Here is a 24870-nt window from a genome sequence, read left to right on the forward strand (position 1 = left end):
GAGGCGTGTTTGAAAAGCTTTGTTGAAAATTCAAAGCACTCTTCAATACGATTATCAAATTTCATTGATCTTCAGGTGCTGGTCTCTTCCTGTATGAGGGCTTAAAACAAGCTCTCGTCATCGTGCAGTCAAGGCCTCCACTGGCAGCTTTACGTCGCCATTATGACAACAGGAAGCATGTATGGTCAGCGGTTTAAATAAGTTCCAATGAGTTCGGGAGATGGGTTCTTTTGTTTGTAGCAAAAACAATATAAGACAATCAATTGCCATGACGACAGGGCTCCTTTCTTAAAAAATACAATATGGTACAAAAGATTGCCTTGGCTACGACAGGGCTCCTTTCTTTAGAGGAATATAATATGTTACAAAAGATAATCATGGCTACGACAGGGTTCTTTTCTTTCACAAAACCATATTTAGAGAGCGGCCAAGGTTTTAGTACAAGAGGCCATTTGTCGTTGCGATTTATTCGAAAGTAAAGGAAAAACTGGTGTTATATGTCTTTGGAAAAATTGACAGGGTTCCAGTACCCTTGGAACTGCCACTGATCTCCGTTACATGATCGAAAGAACTGACTGGCTTGGAAAATGGCGGAGGAAAAGGGGAAAAGAAGCTGTGAATTACAGAATATGAGAGAGAAGCTAAAAATTAGTGCCCCTATATAATTAAAATATATCGGCAACGGAATTAAAACGGGGATAGAGTGTATTACTATATCGAAGTGAAATCATTACAATGATCATTGGGCTTGATGATAATTTTGATAAATCATTTGAATTACTGAAAAACTTAATTTGTTAGGACATACAACGAAAGCCCTCGAAGAACGTATTACGTACGTTTAAACCATATTATGTTATACATATGCTTTCCATATAACATATTATGTTATATATTATGCTATAACATATTATGTTATACATATCCGGAAAAGTTATCAACTCTCCTTTGGCCAAGAAAATCTTATTTTAAATCACCCTCATTTTCAATGGGTTTTTATAAAGGGCGTGGTCAGGAGACTGGCAGTATTCAACTAGTCTTGATCTCCTTTGCTTGCAACTCTGTTTTTCCAAAAAATTTTAAACAATTGTTGCTTGTTTCCTTAGATATGTAAAGATGTATGCTTATGTCAATTAACAATAAAATTTAGCTATATTAATCATAAAAAGCTAACGCCTTAATCTCACAGTGCGAAACAGGTCTGCAAACATTCGTATTGAAAAAACAGGAGGCTTATAAATATCATCCGAATGTTTTTATCTTTGTCAAAATGTATTTTGAAAAACAAATTGTAATTCGATTTCTTCAACTTCCTCAAGTTTCTAGAACATTTGCAACCTTCCTCAATTTCTTTTTGTTTCTACAACCTTCCTCCGGCCAGTGGCCGTGGAGCCGTGATGTTTTCCTGACTCTGTAATTATGAATACGGATTTCTACCTCCAGCGAGCTCTTGTTGCTAATTTCTGATATCCCCTGCTCAAACTACCAAACATCTGCCTTCCCCTGCTTCTTCTTCTATTGATTTTCTCTATTACCACAAGATTTCTAATATCTTCTTTTCATCACATTCCCAAAGAATTCCAATTGCCTCTTACAAATAATTTTCAAAATTTCAAGTTCCCTTACTGCCCTCTTTAGCACTTCGTCGTTACTTTGGTACCATAACAATCCAAATTTTAAAAATATGTTTTAAAATTATCTACTATCTCTTAAGGATTATTTTTCTTCGCCTTTGTGCGTTCATTTCCATTTGCCGTGTAAGTCAAAAGTCCAAATAAATCATTGCCATTCTCTGTCTGACTATCAGTGACGTATTTTTAGAAAATTTTTTAATTTAGGGGAACCCGAGCAAAATTTTGAAAAACCTTTAAAGTGCTCTTGATTTAAATCTTGTGTTTGAATTGAGTTAGGTGGCCTCGTAAAATAATGAATTCCATTTTAAAAATGGAATAAAGGGCGTGGTCAGAAGAATTTTCAGCTGGCTACGCTCGCAGGGGGCCTCATATTTTGTTTTTAGCCTCATATTTCAAACTTTCGGTAACCCTGGCTGGAGCTTTCCCAAATGCAATGACTGCACTTTATTTGTTGCTCAATTACCCATACGGAGGTTCCTCTGGTTAAAAATGCTTCACCATGCTGAAAAGAGTAAAGAAAAAGGGTGAACTAAGGTCTTTAATGTCAAAATAGCGCATAGTTGCCTTATGTTTAATGGCAACAGATTTTGATGTTCTGGAAGTTTTAAACCTCAATAAAATCATCGAAAAGTTTTCAGCATTTAAGTACAGACGAAAGACATAAGCTTCATGAACCAAGGAGCAAGGGTAGTTTAATTGGGAAATTTCTGAAATGCGAAATATATATAAGTTTATTCGCCTCTTACAGTTTTTATCTATCAAACTGTTTAGTGAATATTAACCTGGTTGATTATGATTATGTCCATCCAAGTACTATGCACGTGACACAATTTTTTGATATATTTTAACGGGCCCCAATCAACTTTGGGCCCAGGGCCCCAGCAGATGTAAATGCGGCCCTGCACTTAATTTTTTACCATCTTCATGTACAATGTACAGTGTTAGAGAACATTAATCGAAAGGATCTCCCAGTATGGGTTTATTTTACTTATCTCACTAAAATGGGAAATTGGATTTTCCTAAGCCATCGTAATCTTGAGTTATATTTTGAAGTACTGCAGCAACGCGGAATAGGCTAGAAAAATTAAACTTGCATGGTATTACTGAGAAAATAATTCAACAATTTGCTTGGATGGATATTCATGTCAAATATCCTCATGTAAATTTGCACCTAGGCAAACCTTATAACAACGAAACATTTATCTTCCATCAATCATTTATCTCGCTTTTAAAGCCATATATTTTATAAGATAGCGAGACTCAAGTAGAGAGGTTCAACCCAATTTCATCTAGCAAACATGACTTTTACACACTAAAGGTTTGTGGAACACTCGCAAGCTTGTATTGTACTAGTTTGTTTTGTTTCCTTCAATGTTTTTGTGATGAAGGAAAACAGTGGAAAAATTTGAACCTTCTTCTTAAGAATGATTTAGGAATAATTTCATATTTCATCACATATGGGTCAGTGTCACGAATTTTTAAGAATATTGAGGTTCGGCAGAAGTTAAGATATTCTTATTAAGTGTGTTTTCATGCAAAAAATCACAACGGCCCGGTAGCTTACTTCTCTTAAACAGTTTGCATCAGTGCATAATCGATTGGGTGGGGCTATTTCAAGAATGGATTCTATGATTATATTTGGCCCATCAATTTTTTTAACTTTTGTTGTTTTGTCGCTTACAAATACATGCTTTTATTTATGACACTTTTTTGGTTGACCATCTCTAAACGCATAAAGGAAACCCAACCTAACCGTTAGTGGGTGCAGGCACATTTCAAGGTATCACAATGACTTTCACGAGGTATAAAAAGCTCGACCAAGCCACCATAAGACCTTTTTGACAACGGGGGCTCATTTGAATCGGGAAAATTTAGCAGGAGGGCTGTTTGAGGGGCTTATCGGGGGTCGGAGCTAATAAGGATCGACGATATATCCAGACTTACAGTCATAGCTTGCCTGAGTTTCGACCCAAGCAGAACACAGCCCTAGTGGGCCTCCTGCAGGGCCTTTTGTGGCATACTGACTAGGGGGCGATTGCCCCTGCAGTCCCAGTGACTTTCTATTGTTTTGAATAATAGACTATTTTCCTCCTCTTTGTATAAAAAAAGGTTTGCCCCCGCAGCAAAATTCTCTTGGAAAAGGCTATGGCCTCCAGGGTCAGAGCCAAATTTTTAAAGAAGCACCTGGGTCGCTTATTCTGTCATTTAAAATAACCTAGTTTACTTTCAAGGAACGAACTTAAGCAACAATGATTGAGTGGTGTTATCCCACTAATTGGATTTTGGCGCCACACCCTTCTGGTCACTGGTGAATGATGGAAACGCCCATTTTGAAAATTCAAGGTTAAGAAGATAAAAGGCAGTGGTGTAACCAGGGTTGGAAGAATTGAGGGGCAAAGAGGAGAAAATCATTGCTATCAACACTCTTACGAATTTGGGAAAAAACCCCATTTTGATAAGGCGTTTGAAAACGCTGACACCAGTCTACAACTGTCTATTTCCTTCACAATTCCTCTAATGTTTGTATTCTGTATTGTGTAAGGCGAGGAAGCTCTTCGTGTAAAAACTGACTTTTCAAAGTAGCCAAAAAATAATTAACAGCATTCAAAAGTTTCAAACGAAGTCTGTTCTTCTTGGAGCAAAATTTGCAAAATCCTCGACAAGCATTTCAGGATTCATTTTTTTCAAGAATTGAAGCGCCTTAGCATTTTAGTTTCTATTTTATCGGGAACACAGAAATATTGGAGGGGCGTGTCGCACCCTTTAGAACCTCCCGCAAAATCTGTAAATGGGCATTATAGAACGCTATCCATAAAATGCTACTCTCTGCATATTTGAAAATTGTCAAACTACCATAGACCCGTTTTGTGCAATTTTCTTATCTAACAAAAGTGATTTTGTTTGAATATAATATAAACCATGTGACTACAAACTTCTTTTACAAATTTTGTGTCTAACTATGTAATGGTAGGACTGTGGTTGAGTGTAATAGGACTTGACAATAATATGTATCTAAAGAATTATTAGCATGTTAATTAATGTTCACTTTAGTAAATTAATTGCCCGCAACTCGCGCGCGATAGCGCGCGAGTGAAGGGCTTATAGTCTGCCCCGCGTATAAGTAGCATATGGAAGCTTCAGTTCATGTTGTCAGCACTTTTTCAGCAGATTTTGTCACTTTTCTGCTGCCATGACAACTGTCAATCAATTTCATTGTCAATCAATCGGCTTTGTCGAGGAGGTCGTTAGCCGCCACCTCTTTGTGCGGAAGGGAATTATCTTCGGAGCGTTGCTCTGCCAAGACTCTGTTAAAGGCCTTCGGTTTTTTGGCACGAAAACGGTGCTGCATCACAGCTCGGTTCTCCGCAATGGATGGAAGTTTTGATTCGAAGTTTTGGGAATCAAAACCAGTCGAATGCCACACTTTTCTCCCAAAAACTCGAGACCGTACGAGCAAAAGTTATGATTGTCGTGATTATCGAAAAATAAATGTCAAACCCTCGAAAAACTTCATGATTTTCAAAAGGGCGTTGGACTTAAATCAAAGGCAAACTGAAAACCAAAAATTCTTGATAAAAAGAATAGTTTAGCTTCAACTAGAGCAGCTGTTTTTATAGAATTGTGAAAACCCAAGATGGTGTCTTCTTCGAATATCCTGACCTACATTTTCAAAACAATCATTATCAAGGAACTAATTGTTTGCGGGCAGTACTAGCAAGAGCTATTTCTAGTTTATGTTAATTTATATTGCGTTTCGAGTCCTAATACAAGTTGCACGCTATCGCTTTCACTCCTTACCGCTTACAACTACTCTTAAGTTACAACTACTTCTAACCTGGAGGGGTGGGGGGGGGGGGGGAATTTTCCAAAGCTTTTAGTTTGTACTAGCATCGTCGATATGGAGCTAAAATTATCGAACACATGGACATAATAAACACAAAATAGAGACACGCACGTATTCACCCAGGACATTGACTGAAATATTATCATGAATTCCAAAATGAAAAAATTTACATTAAAATCGAATAAATAAACAGAACGATTAAAAATGATTGATATAAACATTAAAGTCACAAAAATTTCGGGACGTCTATAGAATATAATTACCCCTAGAGTTAGTTACTTCAGGAACCGTGCAGTCAATACAGCAATTCGCTTTACGGTCTCGTTTTCGAATCTACTCCGATCTTCATTGTACAAATTTCGTGCTCAAATAAAGATTAACCACCATGCATTTAGTCTGGGAATAATCATCATATTTTTCGGATTTCATGTTGGTATTAATACAAAAACTTTTAAGGGATTTGACAGCAAAAATGCCACCCTCAGTTACCAATCCGGTTAAATCCACGAGTCTCGTCATAAAATCAATGTCACGTTCGCTTGCATCATGAAAATGTACATGAAGACTAGAAATATTTTGAATCTAATGTAAAATAATTAGTACAATTCGTCCAAAGAATTCTCCAAAACGTGTTCGTAAATTGAATTGGCATACTGAATGGAATAATCAAAAACAAAAAACTGTCTATTAGACTACATGGAAATATCAAATTGTGGAAATTTTAATGCAACTTGAGATAAAAAGTAACTTCTAACTGTTTTTGCAAAAATGAGAAATCGTAGTGTTTCGTTTAAACAAACGTGAGGCTTAGATTTGCTAAAATCAAAGACGAAATTTGATTTTGGTAACGGAAATTTATACATATTTGAACCACAATAAAGAAAAATATTTGAATATATGATTGGCTGACTAAATAAATACATTGCATTGGCTAACTGAAGAATACACAACTGAAACGAAAAAATTGACACTTCAGACACTTCTTAAATCGGAGCTTCTGAAAAAGAAATAAGAATGGGCCTTGTGCCACAGTGCTTTTGGAAGCAGCAAGTATCATTTCATACTGGGATACTATGAGAAGTAATCTAACGCTATAGTATTAATGTCGAAATGAAATAGGAAACACTAAGTGGGCATCGTTTTCACGTCAATCTTTTTCGCAACAGATTGCTTGTTGCAAGGCACCCCTTCTATCAAGATATCCCTTCTATCAAGATATCCTATCAAGCGACCGTTCTTGCGGGATACCTCAATTTGCAAAACACGTACTAAATAGAACGCAACATTTTCCTTGCCTTCGATAAATTGTTGCCCCGTTTGCCTTGACTTGTTCAATAACCCCGTCCTTAATGTTAACGGTATGATATATCTACTAACCGGGGGCTCCTTCTTGAACTCGAAAACAAGTTTCTTCGCTATGTAATAAAATAAAATTCAGGCTAGATGCTATACTTCATTCTAAAGTTAACATTCTGTAATCTGAGTAGCGCGATGAAACAGAGACATAATTATTTTACCTCATAATTCTTAAAAACATTTGAATTTAATACATATCTTGAACATATTTCCTATACTTTATTACAATTTCGAAAACCCAAGTGATATAATGAGAACAATTATTCTAAACGTAACTAGTTATCGCTAAATGTTTTCTTGCACTATGAATGGCGTAAAACGGCTACCATATCCATGAAATAGGTCTGTCGTGTATCGATGATTCACGAGGACTGAAGGACAGCTGGTGCACATCTTTGCACGACTAACGCACATCTTTGGTATAGATGACATCTTTCCCATAGTCAAATTGAACGTCATAGTGCCCAATTTACCAAGAGTATGTCGCGATCAGCAATCTGGTGCTCCGTCTGTTCTTCATAATCGCAATATTCCAAGTCCCCGCCATTCAAAGTCTACATAATTTCCTTGTTCCGAAACAACATCCCAATATGGTGATGAATGCAATATTGCGTTAACCACCATTTTAACTTTGCGGAGGCCAGCAGCCTTTCAACTTCAACGAACCTTTCAGTAAACTAGCCTTTCCATAGTGTGACCTTCTATCACGCAAGACCCAGCCATTTCTTCAACTGTTCGTAAACAACATATCCAATACTAACAGCAGGCGCTACCTTCATTATATTTGGAGTCAACCCTCTATATAAACCAAAAAATCCATTCTCTTTAACAATTGTTCTTAAAACTGACATCATGCCAACTTGGTTCTGCGTAGGCGATTGATTTTGTGCTAAAAAGACATTAAAAAATAAAATTACAGATTCATTTCACAGTCCAAGAGTAGTTACAATTCAGAACAAATGCACAACTATATCAAACGCAAGCAAAAGTCAATGGAACACTAGGTTTGTTAATACAAAAGTTAGATGTTGACAAATCGGGACACACGAAGTGACATCATTCAATGCAATGATTTATTTCTAGGTGAAAAAATCTCACAGGGGAGTCGCTAAACCTTTTTTAAACGGGAAGATCCTTTAGTAGTTATCATCATAGTTCACCCTTAAGTATCAAAAACAAATTTAACAGACCCAAACTATCAGCTAAAAAGTATGGATAAAACCCAACAATATTAAAGTACAAAACTTTGTTGTTGAGCACAAGAGACCACTAGTGACAGTAATTTAGACTGTTTCCTATAATAATCAGTTTGAACATATCTGTTTTCTTAATCCCGCGTTTGACCACTGTTATGTGTAATTTTGGACCCATGAGTATCATAAAGGTATATTGTTAAAGGAACCCAAAAGTATCGGATCACAGGAAAAATTCTTGCTTATAATTATTGGATGGACCCTACCCCCCCCCCCCCACTCGAAAAAATCTAGCAAAGAACAAGATGCAATTCACGGAAACGCAAATGAAGTGAACAATGCATATGACTAGTGGTTCATGTGGAAAGGTGGCGAGTTGAATAAAATCGGAAAATCAAGGACAGAACACAGGGTAGGAAAATAGGAAAATAGCAAGCCCTTTAGAATGAAAGGCGTTCAAGACAAACAAGGAATTGAAAAGAACACAGACGATTCAGGATAAAAGGGCCATGACTGAAAAACTTTGCATTTTAAACAAAACTACTTCAAAAAGATAATTAAACAACAGCTTTGACTTTTTGGCAATCGTCTCCAGCTTTTAAAACGTAAAATCTTTTTGAGGTAAGTTTTTCTTAGTAATGGCACTAGACGCCAGCATATAAAGAAAAGCTAACAGTACCAGGGGAGACTGTGATAGAAATAACTTACGCAAAGAAAACTACGTCCACTTGCTGTACAAATAGTATAAATACAAATGAAAAAGCTTACTACCTTGTGCTTGCAGCTTCGTCCTAATGAGCGCCAAAGGATAACTTGCTAGCTGCCCACACGTACTTGAGGCAGTTCCGCATAACAAGAGGACCAAAACACCCGGATCTGTAGACTCTTTTCCATGTCTATTTAACCAAGTGGTTTTCAGAGTCTACCGAAAACGAGAATGGGAATTCCTTACCAAAGAGAAAGGAATTGTACGATTATACTACGTTGCTTGAAATGGTTAACATTGCACGAGTAGAGTGACTACGAGAATGTGTCAAATTAGCAAATGCCTCTTTAAAGAGCCACATTCACCAATAACAGTAGCGGCGGTCCTCCAAGTTCTCGGCAGGATCAGTTTTTTATTTCGTCTAAATTCGATGAGAAAATGTTGAGGGAGGGGTAATATTTGGCAATGGACTTTTTCTGTTGGAAAGCTATGATTTCAAACTGCCTTTACGTACCCAAAAATTAGTCGTTGGCCTTCCTTTCAGGTAAAATTGGCGTTCCATGCTGGTAAAAGGGCGTTTTCTGGTGTAAGTGAGGGCGTGGCTCAAAATTTTTTGTTTATCTTAAAATCTTATTGAACTCAGTGGCAGAAAATCTCGTCGCTTAATAGAAAACGTTTTTGTGTGCCCTTTTTCAGCTTCTCAAAAGATCTTCCTGGCTGGTTCGAATAATGGTTCGACTTGGAGCAATAATGCCATACTTGCTGAAATGAAGTGGCCACCACAATATCTAACGCTTTAGATTTTTAACAGAAAGTTTTAAGAGTTGTGCTTGATAGGTTAAAAACCATTACACATCAAAAGAATCATATGACGACATCTTGCTATGTCATAACTGTGAGTATCTTTATTTTGATTTCATTGGCAATAAATTATTCTAACGGCAATATTTCAGAAGTAGCAAAATAGGGAAAAATAGCTTGCAGGCACCGAGAAACTCTCTATTCAACGTATTCCAAGCCCAAAAAACTCCACATACCTACGATCAAAAACTCCACACAAGGTTCAATCCTACGATCACAAAATGGTACCCCGAGTAACCCTAAGCATTACACATGGAATCACTCGATAGAGCACTAAAACGGCCAACATGCCAGGCAACACATACCTCGTAAATTGCTAGATCGATGCCTGCATACGGTATTATGCCAATCAAGCCGGGGGTTAGGCCCTTGTAGAAGCTTCTGATACCTTCATTAACAAAGATCGTCTTTGCAGCATGAACCATGCCGTTGTATTGGCCAGTTTTGCCAATGGCTAATCGAGTTTTCAGAACCTGTTTATAAGGTAAGATAAGACATATAAATACATATATATATATATTTGTATATATATAGACTAAAATAAACAGACTATCATGACACAACTCTGAGTTTCATGTGTAAACAATCATCAGGTGTCTAAAAGAACACAAATTAACGGCAAGCAGGATATAACGGTGAAAACGAATAATCGAACACAATCAAACGAAGTTAATTGTGTAGAGTGAATATATATATATATTTTTATGTGTATTTTTTTGCATATATTTACATATACATAAATTCTGTATTTGCGTATATGTATATATATATTTATTTTTATTAGCTTTTTCCATATATTTCTTTTCCATGCTCTTACATCCGTCTTCCTATTCCATTCGTCGAATTTCATATTCTTTTTACGGTTTTTAGTTCTTACATCGCTTTTCTATCTCACTTGATACTGGCTATGCTCGAAACGTCGTTAATTATTTTAAATTTTTTCCTGGTACAATTTACCTACATTTATCGTTATTTAAATTCATCATATTGTACCGCACGCATTTTAGTATATTTATGGAATCTTTAAGATAAGACAGTTTATATTTTGTTAAACACAATCAAGGTGAGCAGAAATAATAATTGAATTCTGAATAACTTAAAAATAACTACAATAATTTCCAAAAGCTTTTGAACACATACAGCACACTTTCATATTTTTACATAGTTACTTCCCCCCTTTTCCAGGTTACCTAAAAATATTGCTAGCGTTTAATAACTTTGGTTGCTGGAGAAAATCTAACTGAAAAAGGGTGTTTAATCACCATTATTCGATTTATTTATAAGTCAGAAACTCTTATAGAAGAATTTAGCAGCTGCCTTGGAGCTGGTCAAAAGCTGACGCTGTCAAAGATTTGGATGTACATCTTAATCGATCGCAAATAATTTCGTACTGCAACAAATATTTGAAGATATCGAAATTGTGGAGAGTGTTCTCAGCCACAAATCTAAACAAGTCGAAATAGCACAAAGGTTTATCGAAATCTCCTAAAGTGCAAAAGTTGGCCACAGAACTTTTTTCATATCAAAAGCTGATAAGGTGGAGGTACAAATATAAGGTAACAAAATGCGAAAATAATGGCCACATACCTCCATTGGATATATTGTTGTTTGTGATACAACACCCGCCATAGAGCCTGACAGCAAACGCTCCCCGACGTTTAGTTTTGTCCCATCCTCTTTGAACAACTTTTTGATCTACGAAAAACAAAGTGTCAAGCTCGGAAAGGGAAATTAATGCATTGCAAGGTCTTTTCAAATAGGAGAAAATGAATATATACACGATGGAGCAGGGCGAGCCCACTGAGAGGAGTGGCAAGGGGACAATTTCTCTGGGCTAAGGAGCTGAGAAAGGGTCTGCACAAATGTAAAAACATCCGCGATAGTGAAACATTTATGACAGGCTATAGGTAACTTGAAACCCCCACCCCCTTTCGATTTTCATGAGTTGGTCTGCAAAATCGTCAGATAAAATCGATGAAACGTCTGATGAAAGTAGTAATAAGAAGCACATTATCTTAGTTCTAAGTTCACTTTGAGTTTGTCAATCCATTTTGATTCTGTATGGAAAATATTATCTTAGTCTCGTTCTTAGTTCTTAGTTCTTAGTTCTTAGTTCTTAGTCTCTTAGTCTCTTAGTCTCTTAGTCTCTTAGTCTCTTAGTCCCTTAGTCTCTTAGTCTCTTAGTCTCTCAGTTCTTAGTTCTTAGTCTCTTAGTCTCTTAGTCTCTCAGTTCTTAGTTCTTAGTCTCTTAGTCTCTTAGTCTCTCAGTTCTTAGTTCTTAGTCTCTTAGTCTCTCAGTTCTTAGTTCTTAGTCTCTTAGTCTCTTAGTCTCTCAGTTCTTAGTTCTTAGTCTCTTAGTCTCTTAGTCTCTCAGTTCTTAGTTCTTAGTCTCTTAGTCTCTTAGTCTCTCAGTTCTTAGTTCTTAGTCTCTTAGTCTCTCAGTTCTTAGTTCTTAGTCTCTTAGTCTCTTAGTCTCTCAGTTCTTAGTTCTTAGTCTCTTAGTCTCTTAGTCTCTCAGTTCTTAGTTCTTAGTCTCTTAGTCTCTCAGTTCTTAGTTCTTAGTCTCTTAGTCGCTCAGTTCTTAGTTCTTAGTTCTTAGTCTCTTAGTCTTTCTCATCAATGTTCTTTTTTACTGAGTCATTTGAAACTTGTCTTCGTAATGGAACACTTATCTGTATCTTACAAATTAGGCTATAAATTAGACTAAAAATTCAAAATTTGTGCCTTACCCTTTCGTATGCCATGAACTTGATTGCTGATTCAGGTGCTATCTTCAGCACATTGACGCCATTGCCCCGCCACAGCGACTTTATTCCCCCTTCCCTGAGCATTTCTTGAAACCCTGATTTAACTCCCATGCTTGCCTTGCTACCAGCCTGTACCTGCAAACAGCCACAGATAAAAATATAATCTGTCAGTAAAGTTAGTCAAAATTACATTTGTTAAAAACAAATCCAAGTAAGAAAATATTTTATCTTAAAATGGGTTTTTAAGAAATTTAAGAAAACTTGCGATGGACAACAATAGCAAGTGAAGTTTAAAAGGACGTTTAAAAGGTCCTAGCAACTTGACTATAAGAAATAACGACTTATATCTGGATTATAAGACATAAAGCAATACAATTTGCCAAAACTCCGAGCAACAACAACTACTAAGTCACAAAGCGGTTTAAAAAGAGATTTTAAAAACCGTCAAATGAAAAATTAAGAATTGCTTACTTGTAATAGAACTTTCAGTCTGTCCAAAGGGGCAGTAAATGTCCTAGAAACTAAAAATAGAAGGAAAATGTCAATTTCGGTAATTTTAAATATTCATCAACAGAAACCAGACAGAACCAAGGATTAAAAGATCATCAAAATGGCATCAAAATAAAGAATTACACTGATGTATCGCTATACAAACAAACGTATTAACAATCAGATTTATCAGCTATCGCGTAAACTGAAGAAGTTTGTTAACTCCCTTGGAATCCAGTGGTGATTTTTTCTATAGACATGCGGTACTAATTGGACACCGGTCATTTACTTCAGTTAACTATACCGGTCATTATCGATCCATAACTACAATCCTTGCCCAAAATAAATGGAGCGCCTTCCCATTGCAGCATGCAAATAAACAAAGCAAGTCTAAAACTACCTTACCAAAATATCACTGCCGCTTCAAAAATTTCGACCCCCTCCCCCCGTACAATGTTGATTTATTTTTCAATACTTTCATACAGCTTTCAGTAAAGAAATTTTTACCTTCAGGATCAAAACAGTCCAATTGAACAACATTGTAATGGGGGGTAGGAGGGGATTTTTCAAAAAAAGCTTCAGCTTTGCGCAAGTGTTCCAACAATTTTGGCAAGGATTGTAGGTGTATATTTTCAATCAGATTTATAAAACGTACAATACTATGAACAACGATAGACGTTCCACGCATGTGTTCAGTTTTGATAAATCAAATCCAATCCAACTAGATCAATATTATTGTGCAGAAAACACTGGCTAACCAAGGTATATTATATTTGTTGACCTAAACAGCCTGTAGACAACATGATAATTAGATATTGATAAAATAATAATCAAAATACCCGCAAATTTTGTATTTTTAATCACAAATTTATGTTAGAGTAACTAATTATTCGAATTTGCAAATCAGAGGCTAGCAAGTGAAATATCACAACTGACATAGGTTTTGACAGCGATTTGTGAAAGAAGAATTTAAATAAAAAACTGAACAATACTAATTTTCACCAATAGTTTTTTGAAAATAGATTTTTTTTTGCAATTCAAGTATCTAGGCCGAGATGGCCCTTTAACTGCTTACAGTACTACAGCGAATTACAATTTTGCAATTACATTTTTAAGCTACGCATCAATAACAAAACAACTACGGCCAATACAAAGCTAAATTTTCAGCAAAAGCTACAAAGCTACAAAAATTATTAGCTGTTAATCTAAAATGCTTGTTGGGTCGCTTGAAAATTTTGATCTTTTTTCAAAGGAATTTTTGCAGAAATTTCCAAAAAGCTTTGTTGTAATATAATCTTCTTGGCATTTATGAATGTGTATATTGAAAAAAAAGTTATTTATGCCTTTGCAAAAAGGCAACAAAATGACCATGAGGTGAGAAGAAGTGTTTTTAACTTCTTTACCAATAACATAATTCAAAATAACGGATAGCAGAAATATACAGTAGAAGGACAGTATAAAATGAATCATAACAAAGCCATAAAACATAACAAAGCCAACAAAAAAGAAGTAAATTTGAACATGAAAGGAATAAAATTAACTTATCTTATAAAAATTGGTGCGAAATAAGATACTATAACTTTAAATAACTAATTCCATAAAAAATAACTGAGTAATATATGTCGAAAGGATTTTTTCAACTTGCAGAAAGTCCTAAATATCCGTGTGAAGTGGCAGGTGTCATGAAACGAAATCTTAATGTCCAAATTGCAATATCCATACAGACAAATTTCGTAAGACTTCTTACCAACACCAGCGCAGGCACCAGCCACTAGCTGCCTCCACCATTTCCCAGTCACCTTCTCTTCCTCCGTAAATTCGTCTGGAATAACCATATTTTCTCCTATGTCGATATTCTATAAAATAAGACACATTTTGCAAGCCACCTGACGTATTTCTACTTAAATTAAATAATACACTGCTGTATCTAACATTTACATGCGTTTTAGCATCGTGGAACGGCTTCTAGTCTCGAAACGAAACAATATCCTTCAATTTATAATTTGCTTTACCTCAATACCATTTCAAGGGATGATTATTGCAGTCTTTGTGCCAAATGATCCTTGGCAAGAATCAAAACACGAATCTTAACCTTAAACGACAGGAGGTACTCAAGATCAACTCCGAAATATCTAAAATGGCTGTTTTTATGCACTTTAGATTGGGGAAAGACTTTAATCAAAGTTTGTAAAAAAATTGGTAAAAAAATATCTCTTTCATTAGAAAAATATTCTCAATCCATTAATAGACTACAAATTCGAAAATGGCTCTGAAAAAACAAAACATTTATAGACATACTTAAGATTAAAATACATGCATACTGTCGGGCGAAAAGCTATTTCGAAAATTGCTGTGACTCTTAATAGATTCGTATCAGCAAGGAGATTCCTTCAAAGCAAATTCAAATCCCTCATGAAATACGTACCGCCGCTCTTTAAAATGTCTCTTAAGTCAATAAAATTGAAACAAGTGCAGAATACAAATCAACGATTCCCTCGAAGAACAACCACCGAATAAAGCTTCGATATTTGAAGTGAAAATTCTGTGTTGATTCTTATACTCTTAAATAGATATGCAATTCTGACGTCATATTAATACATCGGTGTTTAAGGCCAAAGGGAGTTATTGATTGTGACGTTTGATTACTATTGCAACCGAGACAATAAAGTACTCCGTGAAATGCGGTACTTATATTATCACAACGGAAAAACCAAGCTGCTTTTTGGCTTCATTTAACGCAGCATAAGAAAGGCTAGCTCTTGTAAGCGGGTTTAAATGACTCTTCAAGAGTCGAGGTGAATCACGATAATATAAACTGCATCACGTTTGACAAAAGCTTCTTATACAAAAGCGCTCTTTTGTAAGTGATCCCTAAAATCACATCCCTAAAGTCCCTTTCGCTTTATGAATGTGCTTTTCTCGGAAATAAGGGCAGATGAAATCGATTCACTGTTAGGTTCAATAAAAACAAATTAATTTTCAAAGCTTCGTTAATACTGACAAAAAACGTTACGTATCATTGCTGCCATCCATATGAAATTTAAATAACATCAAATGAAATTTAGCTAATGCAGTCTGACAAAAATAGGATTGAGCCTAACAAAAATTCAAACAATCTTCGGACTCAAATCAGCACATTTTCCTTTACCAATGAATTTCACCTTATATCAAATATCGCAAGATTGTCACAAAATAATTGCCGAGCTGTAACATGTCTCAAAGTTCCGAAGATCTCCTTAAGCATATCTTGATATGAAAACATTTTGATGGCAATCAGTTAATAGGGTGTTGTTATGATTCATGGAAGCAATCAAAACTTTGAAAGCACAATGCAGAACATTCGTATTGCGGAACTGAGTAATACATTAAGCGTATTCACCATTTTCTTGATGAATAAAATTTAGATCTCAGATATCAACAAATTTACTATCCTTTGATACTTTCGAGGTTTAAAAACGCCAACACTTGCTTTAAACTCAACATAGCTCACGAAACAACGAATTTTATAGGTAGAGCAAAAAATATGTAAGTAACGAAATCAAAAGTTCTGCGAAATTACGTTTTTTTTACTTTTGACCTTTTCACGTTTTACACCCATTTTCATGTTATACAATCATTCTTCATTATACACAAAAGGGGAACTACACCGAACTTTGCATTTCATCATTTTCCCGTCTGAAAATTAGCTAGCTCAATTTCAGATTTGTCTCCTTTGATACATTTGTCAAATTGAACAAGTTCTTTCATAGAAAAATTTTCATCTTCAATTTTTGAAGGATGGAGGGGGAGCGGGATGATAAAAATTCTAGGTGTACGCCTCACTCTGGTTACTAAATTTGATCAATAAAATACCTTAAACATGCACATTTTATCAAAATTTTAGCAGAAAAATGAGTTCTAGCTTTTGAAACTTCCATTATTTTTAAATTCACATCCAAAACTATTAGAAAAAAGGGCGCCTGAGAAAAGCACCCAATCGCAACAAGTCGGGATAAAGCCGTTTCCGAAAGGTTAATGCAAATCGCTATTCTGAATAACATGGGGCATGGTAATAGACTTTTGTGGGAAAAGTCCCAAACCCCCTTCTGGCTAGGCTCTATTCGCCGAAATGATATTTCGGGGCTTTTTTGTGATCATTGAGAAATATAAGAAAATCGCCAAATTTAAATAAATGCCTAGCGCTCAGGCTGCCAGGCAAAGTTCAGGTGGCCTGACCTCACAAAATACCAGGCGTTGCGTTAAACTAGAGATCAATTTCTGGCAAAAATAAAAATGATATTCGTACTATTTGAAAGTGTTACTGACTGATCATTTCACAAGGCCTGGTTTAACCCAGCTCGAAATCGATAATGACAACTCCTTGTAAATTATAAGACTGAACTGTCAAAGCCTATAGAGATTTTGTCGGAGTTTTGCACATTCAATGGAAACGAAAAATCAACAGTTTCATAGGCAAACTTCAAGCTACTGATAGCCATTATATCACGGTTAGCCATTTAGCAACCAATCAGATGTTATCGAAGATTTTTTAGCATTCACTTGAAAGAACAGAGGTCAAATGAATACATGTACAAAAGAAACAGAAGGATAACAAGAAACTGTAAAGACAAGGACACTATAATGGTTTAAACAGAAGAGAACCTAGCGAATAAACTTTTTTGGGAAAGTGGAATGTATCGCAAGAACGAGACCAAAAGTCAACCAGATGGGCGATGAAATAAAATAGGCTTAATATTAAAAAAACAATAAAATGATTTTGAATTAATACGTGGATTACATGGGAGGAGCGTGGATTACAGCATAACTAAAATATGATGTAATAGTGCGGATACCAATAAAAATAAATACATATTAATAACAGAGATTCATTCCTTAGCCACTTGGGGCCTAAGAAGCTCAGTGAAATGATGCCGGTAAGGGTAACTCGGGCTAAAGGAATATAGAGAAACACAGTGGGAAAATATCTGATTGCAAGATACACAAAAATTGATTAAAAACTCATTGAAGAAAGTTTTTCGTTTGAATTATTGAAGAGAAGCAGTCCAAGAATCGATTCTTAGTGACGCCCTCACTCAGTTGGCCCCATGTACTAAAGAAAGCCATAAGATTGAACGTCTTGTCTTTGAGATAATATCTGGTTGCACGATAGAGAAGAACAAAAACAAAAAGTGCGTATCTTACCATAGAATGCTTCCAAAACTTAAGAATATCAGTGATATTATGAGAATGTGGGTTTAGGAAATGGTAATCACGCCATTCCTTCCATTCAACCTGTAGAGAGCCATCCGTATCCATGCTAAAACGAGAACACATTAAGTCAACTTTATAACATAATAGTATGTGAACAATTTTTGGCGGTACAGAACTTGAAAATGGCTTTGAAAAAAGCAAACATTTTACAACATATTGGCTAAAAGCTTTTCGTCTGACACTCCTCAGATTGCCTCTTTCTGGACAATGGCTATCCAGAAGACATTCAATCCACAACTGGGAATATATTTTTCATCGTGTTCTTTCGAACCCTTACTCTGACGTTTTATGCTCTGAGGAGTGTCAGACGAAAAAGCTTTTAGGTTGTAAAATGTTTGCTCTTTTCAAAGCCATAATAGTATGTTTCCTTAGTAAGCAACAAAAACTTGCCTTTGGTGACATTACTACACCCTAGTAATTTTTCACAAAAGATGATTGTCACACAACACACAAAAAGAATTATACCTGCAAAAACTTAAAAAGTTTTCTAATTACCTAAATTAAATCAGTAGAAAGCTTTGCATACATGATTATGAATAAAAACCTAATGAAAAATATTGTTATAAAATAACATACAACATACACACCTCATAAAATTGTGTATATCCTAGAGAAAAATAATTTCTTTCATATTAAGAGCCTTATCTCCAACTACTGGGCTCCAGGCTTCCTAATTTATTTTTCACTGCCTTCGCAGATGCCATTTTTACAGTTCTTGAGCTTGGTTTTGTTCACATTGAAGGCACCTTCTTCCAGAAATTACAACATAATTTACTACCAGCTGACATCATTGAAGGAACATGGGTGAAAATACAGCAGATTGAAGGCTTGGTTACAAACAAAGGCTTTAGTAAAAATATAACTAAGAAAACTTCTTTTGAAATGTCTGTGCCAGAAAGTCCTGCTCACTTAAAGTCGCATCTAGGGATGTCTCAGCAAATATGGGAAAAGATTAACTGCTTTCTTCAAAATATCAAAAGATAATTTCTTCTTGCAAAAATCAAAGGATCTGTATCACCAAAAGCAATTATGTTTACTTACTGTTTCATTAAAGAGGCAATTTCTTCATCTTCAACTTCAACTCCTAGTCTGTGAAATGCAGCTCTTAATTCATTATTAGTCACTGTCCCTGGAATAAGTTAATATAATAGTATGAAATAAAATGATTTCATTAATACACAAGACTTGATTCAAAGTTCTTTTATATTGGTAAGTAGATAGGCCCTTAAGAGCTGAGAGAGATCTTGGTTTTAATTGATCCAATGACAATAATAGTGAACACAAAATATTGTATACCTAACCCGGCATATATGGACAAATGTCCAGAAAAAGAAGAAAAAAAAAGACTATCAAGTGCATATATCTTTTTAAATGAAAGTGCATGTAAGGAGATAACTTGTGAACAGCTCCTGATCCAGCATCAATAAAGACAAAAAATTGACAGATAATTATTTGCAATATTCATTAAATAAAAAATATTAGAATCCACCTGCAGCAACAAAGTATTTATTTCCTTTTTTCTACATTCAAAGAATGACAATAGATTGATGTTACCATTTTAAAGAAGCAGGTACTTTGTTATGAATATTTTATATGGAAATTGAATTCAAAGGGTTTTCAGATCCAATATGGACTGTATGGATTTTCAGATCCAAAAGGCAACACCCAAACTGCAACTAGGCAAAAAGTGTCACTCAAAATTATCTCAATTGCATGATAATCAGGCCTTTTCCCGGAGAAGCAAGCTTTTTCAAACCAACATTCTCATTTAATCCATGCAGTTTAGCTTCCCATGTTTGAACTACTTATCGCTAAATATCAGGATGGTAGTTAATGAAGAGAAAGAGGTCTTACACGTCTATGTGTTTATCACATGTTAACAAACTATATTATCTGCTAAAACTTGCAATGGAATAGCAAATGTGTTCGCACGAAAGGAATAACATAAAGCGAGGTAAATGCTATTAATAATTAAAACGAGAAATGTTACACCATGCTGTCAAATACAAAAAAGTATCTTTACAAGTCACGACATAAAAACTAGGCATTCCCAAAAAGTCACATTTGACTAGCAAAACCTAACAAAATTTTGCGTTAAATTCAAAAAAGATATGTTCCTCTTTTGTTTCGTTTTAAGTAGTAGTAATACAAAACTTAAAGGTAGTAATACACACAAAAATGCCTTCTTAAGATGAATAATTTTTAAAGAATTGGCAAGGTATAGTATTTTTGCCTTTGTAAATACTAAAATGTAAAAATATTAACAACAGTTCTGCAAGGGCTAAATAGCCCAGGCAGCCAAACTGGGAAGAGCTTTTTATAGCCCGCCTTGTATTTTTTCCCAGAGAGGCCTGAATAATGAAATGCTTGCAAGCTGAGGTTAATACATTCTATAAAAATGATTTGAGCATTCCCCTTATATATCTACTAAGGGTTTTTTATACTTTTTTAATCATGCATAAGATTGTTAATAACACAAAGAACAAATAAATAGTGAGTTTTTCATATAATACAATAATACATCATAAGGAGAAGTGCCAATGGAAGGTTCAGTTTAGGAAGGACTTAATGTTATTTGCATTTTTCAGATGCCCCATGGCAATGGAATTTTCCATGATTCTGGCAATTAGCTCAAATCTGACTCAAAGTGTCATGTATACAATCAACTTACCAGAGTTATTTGTATCTATGCTTTTAAATACAAGCCATAGCTTCTTTTCATGGTCCATACAATATCTCAAAAATTCATCAAGAGTAAGATGGTCATCATCTGTTTTGTCTCCCAATTCAATTATTTTCTGCAACACAATGGTTAATAAGTATTACATTGCAACTTGATTATAACATTTACAATTCAATGAAATGAATAAAAAACAATGTTATATTATATGCAACAAATTTGAAGCACAGCTTATTCGCTTCCAACTCAGCATCAGTTAAAAAGCAAGGCACATCTAAATTCTAAAACTATTTAATTAATGAAATATCAAATATTTAGATATTGAAAGTTGAATATTTGGATATTTTATATTTACATAATTGTGTCTCAATATTTAATACAGGGGCAGATCTAGAAATTATTCTGAGGGGTGCTAAAACGCAAGGCTTGGTAACCAAGGGTGTTGCTATGCACAAACTCCGTACACCCCCTGCTAATAAGCCATAATGAAATGAAAGTCTTCCATAAACTAAAAAGCCTGGATGCCTTGATTTATATAGTAATTTTTTGCCACACTTTGATCAGAACTTGGAACGTTGGCTTCAGCTTTTATGCCAATTGAACGCACTTTGCAGCTCGCCCCCCTCATATTCACTTAGGGTACAAAAGTATAGAAACTGTAGTCAAATATTATATCATGGCCCGCAGTGGCAAAGGGCCCGAGCCCACAAATTTCCAAAGCAAAATTTAATTTTTTGACTCTTTGCAGCCATTTATTAGAACTTGATCAGCTTGATCAAAAAAATAACGTGGCTGGTGGAATGAAGCCCTTGAACTTGAAAGGCGGTGCTCGTCGTTAGAGACAATAGAACAATAGAAAAAAGTCAAAAAAAAGTTGAACACAGGGATTCGAACACAGCATGCATGGCATGCATCAACATATGATGCCAAACCAAACAAAGAAGGCCCTGAACGTTTCGCTATGGGCCTGCCGTTTTGAGTATTTTTATGAATTTGAAATCTTTAGAGAAAAAAGGATTCGTAGGAATATAAGTAGGAATAAGAAGGAAACCCCTTTTGGTCAAGAATAGTAAGGGCAAGTTTTTGAGATGTTTTGTATGTAGTTCTTGAATGATTAAAAAAAAGAATAACAAGGGCTCGGGCAAGCTTTATCCTCTGAATATAAATCATAACTCATGGTCTATGAATAAGACCTGAAACACGGAGTTGAACTTGAAACCGTTCTGTTATATAAACCAAAGCGTTTACAAGTTCTGCCGTTACAGCATCGAGCACCAGGTAAAGATCGTCAAAAGACCTACGAAAACATATTGCAAATTTGGGCCTAAGCATTCGTTGAGTGCTGTATCATAATTCAATACCCCCTGTTCAAGCTCGACTCTCCTTGGTCATAAGACCACTTTACATTTGACTGTAGATTGAAGCGAAGAAACTCCCTCTGGTTTGTTCGGTATTCTTTGATGATTTGGATTTTTTAAATCTATGGGTTCTCGCGCCAAAGTTTAGAACCCCTCGACCTGGCAACATAATTGGCTAGATTCACTTTCACGGGTGCAGAAAATTGTATAATTTACAGGCCACGGGTTCCTCAAGTGGCTGGTTATAAGAGGAGACAATGCTTTCCGAGTCTGTAGAATGCTATACAGTACAACCAGGGGGAGTTTGATAACACTTCAATGCATGGACTGAAATAAAAATGTTGAACAGTTGTGAGACGGGGCATTGAAGCGGATAACAATTTTAGGAGATGTGCATACTTCTTGGTAAAAGAGATAATAAATGGTTTAAATAATTATAAACAAAATTGCGGTAGAATAAGCTTTAATCCCCAAAAAGTTTTTCCTCAAATCTGAGGGGTGCTCGAGCCCCCTTCGCACCCTTCTGGATCCGCCCCTGTAATAGGGATGTGAAAAACTTTTTCAGCTTCGTTCTAGTTTATTCTAAATATTCTAAATAAGACTAAATGTTCTGTCTAATTGTTCTTCAAGAAACTGAATTGCTAAATAATAATTAACCCCTTACAGGATTAATGTCAAGAAGAGGGGGTGATTGGGTTTTAAGGTTAAACAGTTTTGCCCATATTTCGGCATGGTTTTTCTGTATCTGCCTTACAATCTATTGGCTCTTCAATTTTCAATATTGCCACTAGTGAACCCTTTTGGACATTATTTAGGTCAGATTCCTAGTTTGTAATGGAAAAATGTTTGGTTTTTAGATCTAAGTCTTAATATATTTGCTTGTGCCTCATACATAAAGAAAAGTGATGAGAATACTGGTGTTAGTGCAGAACAATTTGAAGAAGTGAGTGGCGCAGATGAGAATTCAGACAAGGTTGATGAATTCGATTTCAACAGTGGTGATGTGAGGGTAATGGGGGATTAGAATTTCCACAAGCCAACTACGATGAGTTGGGAAAATCAACAGACTTTCTCTTAGGTGCATGTTCCAGATATGGAATAACCTGCATATCAGAGCCACATCAATTCGATTGCAGAAATGGAACAAAAATTGAATTTAATCGAATAAGCGAAGGGGCAAGCCACATGTCAGCCTCATTGCTTTTGGTTTGTACTCTATTCCAGTTATATATTTTAGGCTTCATATCCTAAACTCTACAACTTGTATGCTTGAAAGAAAAATCTACACATTCACAGTTGTAAGTAGCATTATTTTCAGTTTTAACTAATTTTTCATGCAGTTATGCAGTTTTAAGAGAAATATTGCATGGGTTTATGGTTTTGTGAAAATTTCAGGCAGTTCTATAGTTTCCAGACCCCCAGACACCCTCTCCAAGAAGATAAGAACTTTGATGATAATAAGAAAAAACCATAACATCACATTAAGTGGGAACATTGAATTCAAAGCATAAATATTTCACAAGCCTAATTCTTTCTGATGGTTTTTCAAATGAATGGAGCTAATAAATAATAATTGGCATTCATGCAATAAGTGCTGGTTTAATTCTGCTAACTTATCATTTCATATTGTAAAAAAATTCTGCTGCTGTTTCTGATTGACGTGACTGTTGAAGAATACATTATCGTTATCAGTATTTAGTTTGCGATGATCCTCTTTTAACTGGAGACTTTTTCAAACAAGAAAAACTTCAAGAAAGTTACTGGGAAGAAATAACCATAGATATTTTTATATTTGCAAAATAGTCAAAATCAATAGCACAACGTTAAGGCGCAGCCGGTGCCGTGACTTTTGAGGTACTGACTTGACTTCTGGGAGGGAAAAGTTTTTAAAATATTGCATTGAAGTTAATGGCTTTGCTAGCAAAAGCAGTTCTTTTATTCTGTAAAATCGCTAGCTGACAGTTCAATGTGGATAGAATTTCTTAAAGCCATTGCTAAGTATAACGTTTAAATGTTACAAAAATAAGGCTTCGACATTTGGCCTAATTGATACAAACCTCAGCAGATCCGGGAATATGCTTCACTCCTAGCCGTTTAAGTCCTTCAGAAAGTTCAGTTACATCTATTTTCCCATCTTTATTTGCATCTAGCTCACTAAATAATTTTGCTATTCTTGCCCTATCAAATTTGTAGTCAGCGTAATGATCTGACTTTCCGGCTTCGGCCGCCATCTTGAACAGGCAGTGTGAAGGCTAAATAATAATAATCATAGTCTTGGAAGGAGGGATGTGTCAGATGTGTGGTCACTCAACAACAATAAAAACAAGTTCTAAAAAAGAGGGCGTGGCAAGATCTCTCTCTCTCTCGGAAAAAACGGAACAAGGAGAAAACAAGCGAGAGAGACTTGTCCACAAAATCAGAGGCAAAATCCCGTTTTCTGCATTAAAATCGTAAAATTCATACATGCATCACAATTGTTATTAAAAAAGCAATGGCGTAACGCACGGTGTGCCCCTTAAAACACAAAACTAAGGGCTCCAAACATTTGGGTCCTTGAGGGGCCCCCAACAAGTTTCTCGAAAGAAAGGGTTTTCGGATGAAAGCATATGTTTCTTAGTAACATTTACAGCAGCACTGAAATGACCGTAAGACTTGCTATGATTTTTGAGCAACCATATAATAATGAAGTAAGATATAGCATGTCAATTAGGTTTTCCTCTAACGGACATCTATATCGTTGAAAAATTTTGTA

General features: G+C 35.5%; 1 protein-coding gene across 1 annotated transcript; it reads right to left on the minus strand.

The window, feature by feature from the left end:
• Positions 1-5592: 5592 nt before the first annotated feature.
• LOC135693122 (mitochondrial adenyl nucleotide antiporter SLC25A24) lies at positions 5593-24383 on the minus strand. The gene is made up of 11 exons (XM_065211510.2): positions 24176-24383; positions 20752-20878; positions 19122-19209; positions 18012-18126; positions 14578-14686; positions 12813-12862; positions 12324-12476; positions 11182-11289; positions 9900-10067; positions 8799-8949; positions 5593-7723 (listed from the first exon to the last, which is right to left on the minus strand). The coding sequence occupies exons 1-11, from the start codon at positions 24347-24349 to the stop codon at positions 7539-7541; spliced, it is 1428 nt and encodes a 475-aa protein (XP_065067582.1). The 5' UTR covers positions 24350-24383; the 3' UTR covers positions 5593-7538.
• Positions 24384-24870: the final 487 nt, after the last annotated feature.

The sequence above is a fragment of the Rhopilema esculentum genome, chromosome 11 (assembly GCF_057945365.1).
Source record: "Rhopilema esculentum isolate cy_ngs chromosome 11, ASM5794536v1, whole genome shotgun sequence".
Taxonomy (NCBI): domain Eukaryota; kingdom Metazoa; phylum Cnidaria; class Scyphozoa; order Rhizostomeae; family Rhizostomatidae; genus Rhopilema; species Rhopilema esculentum.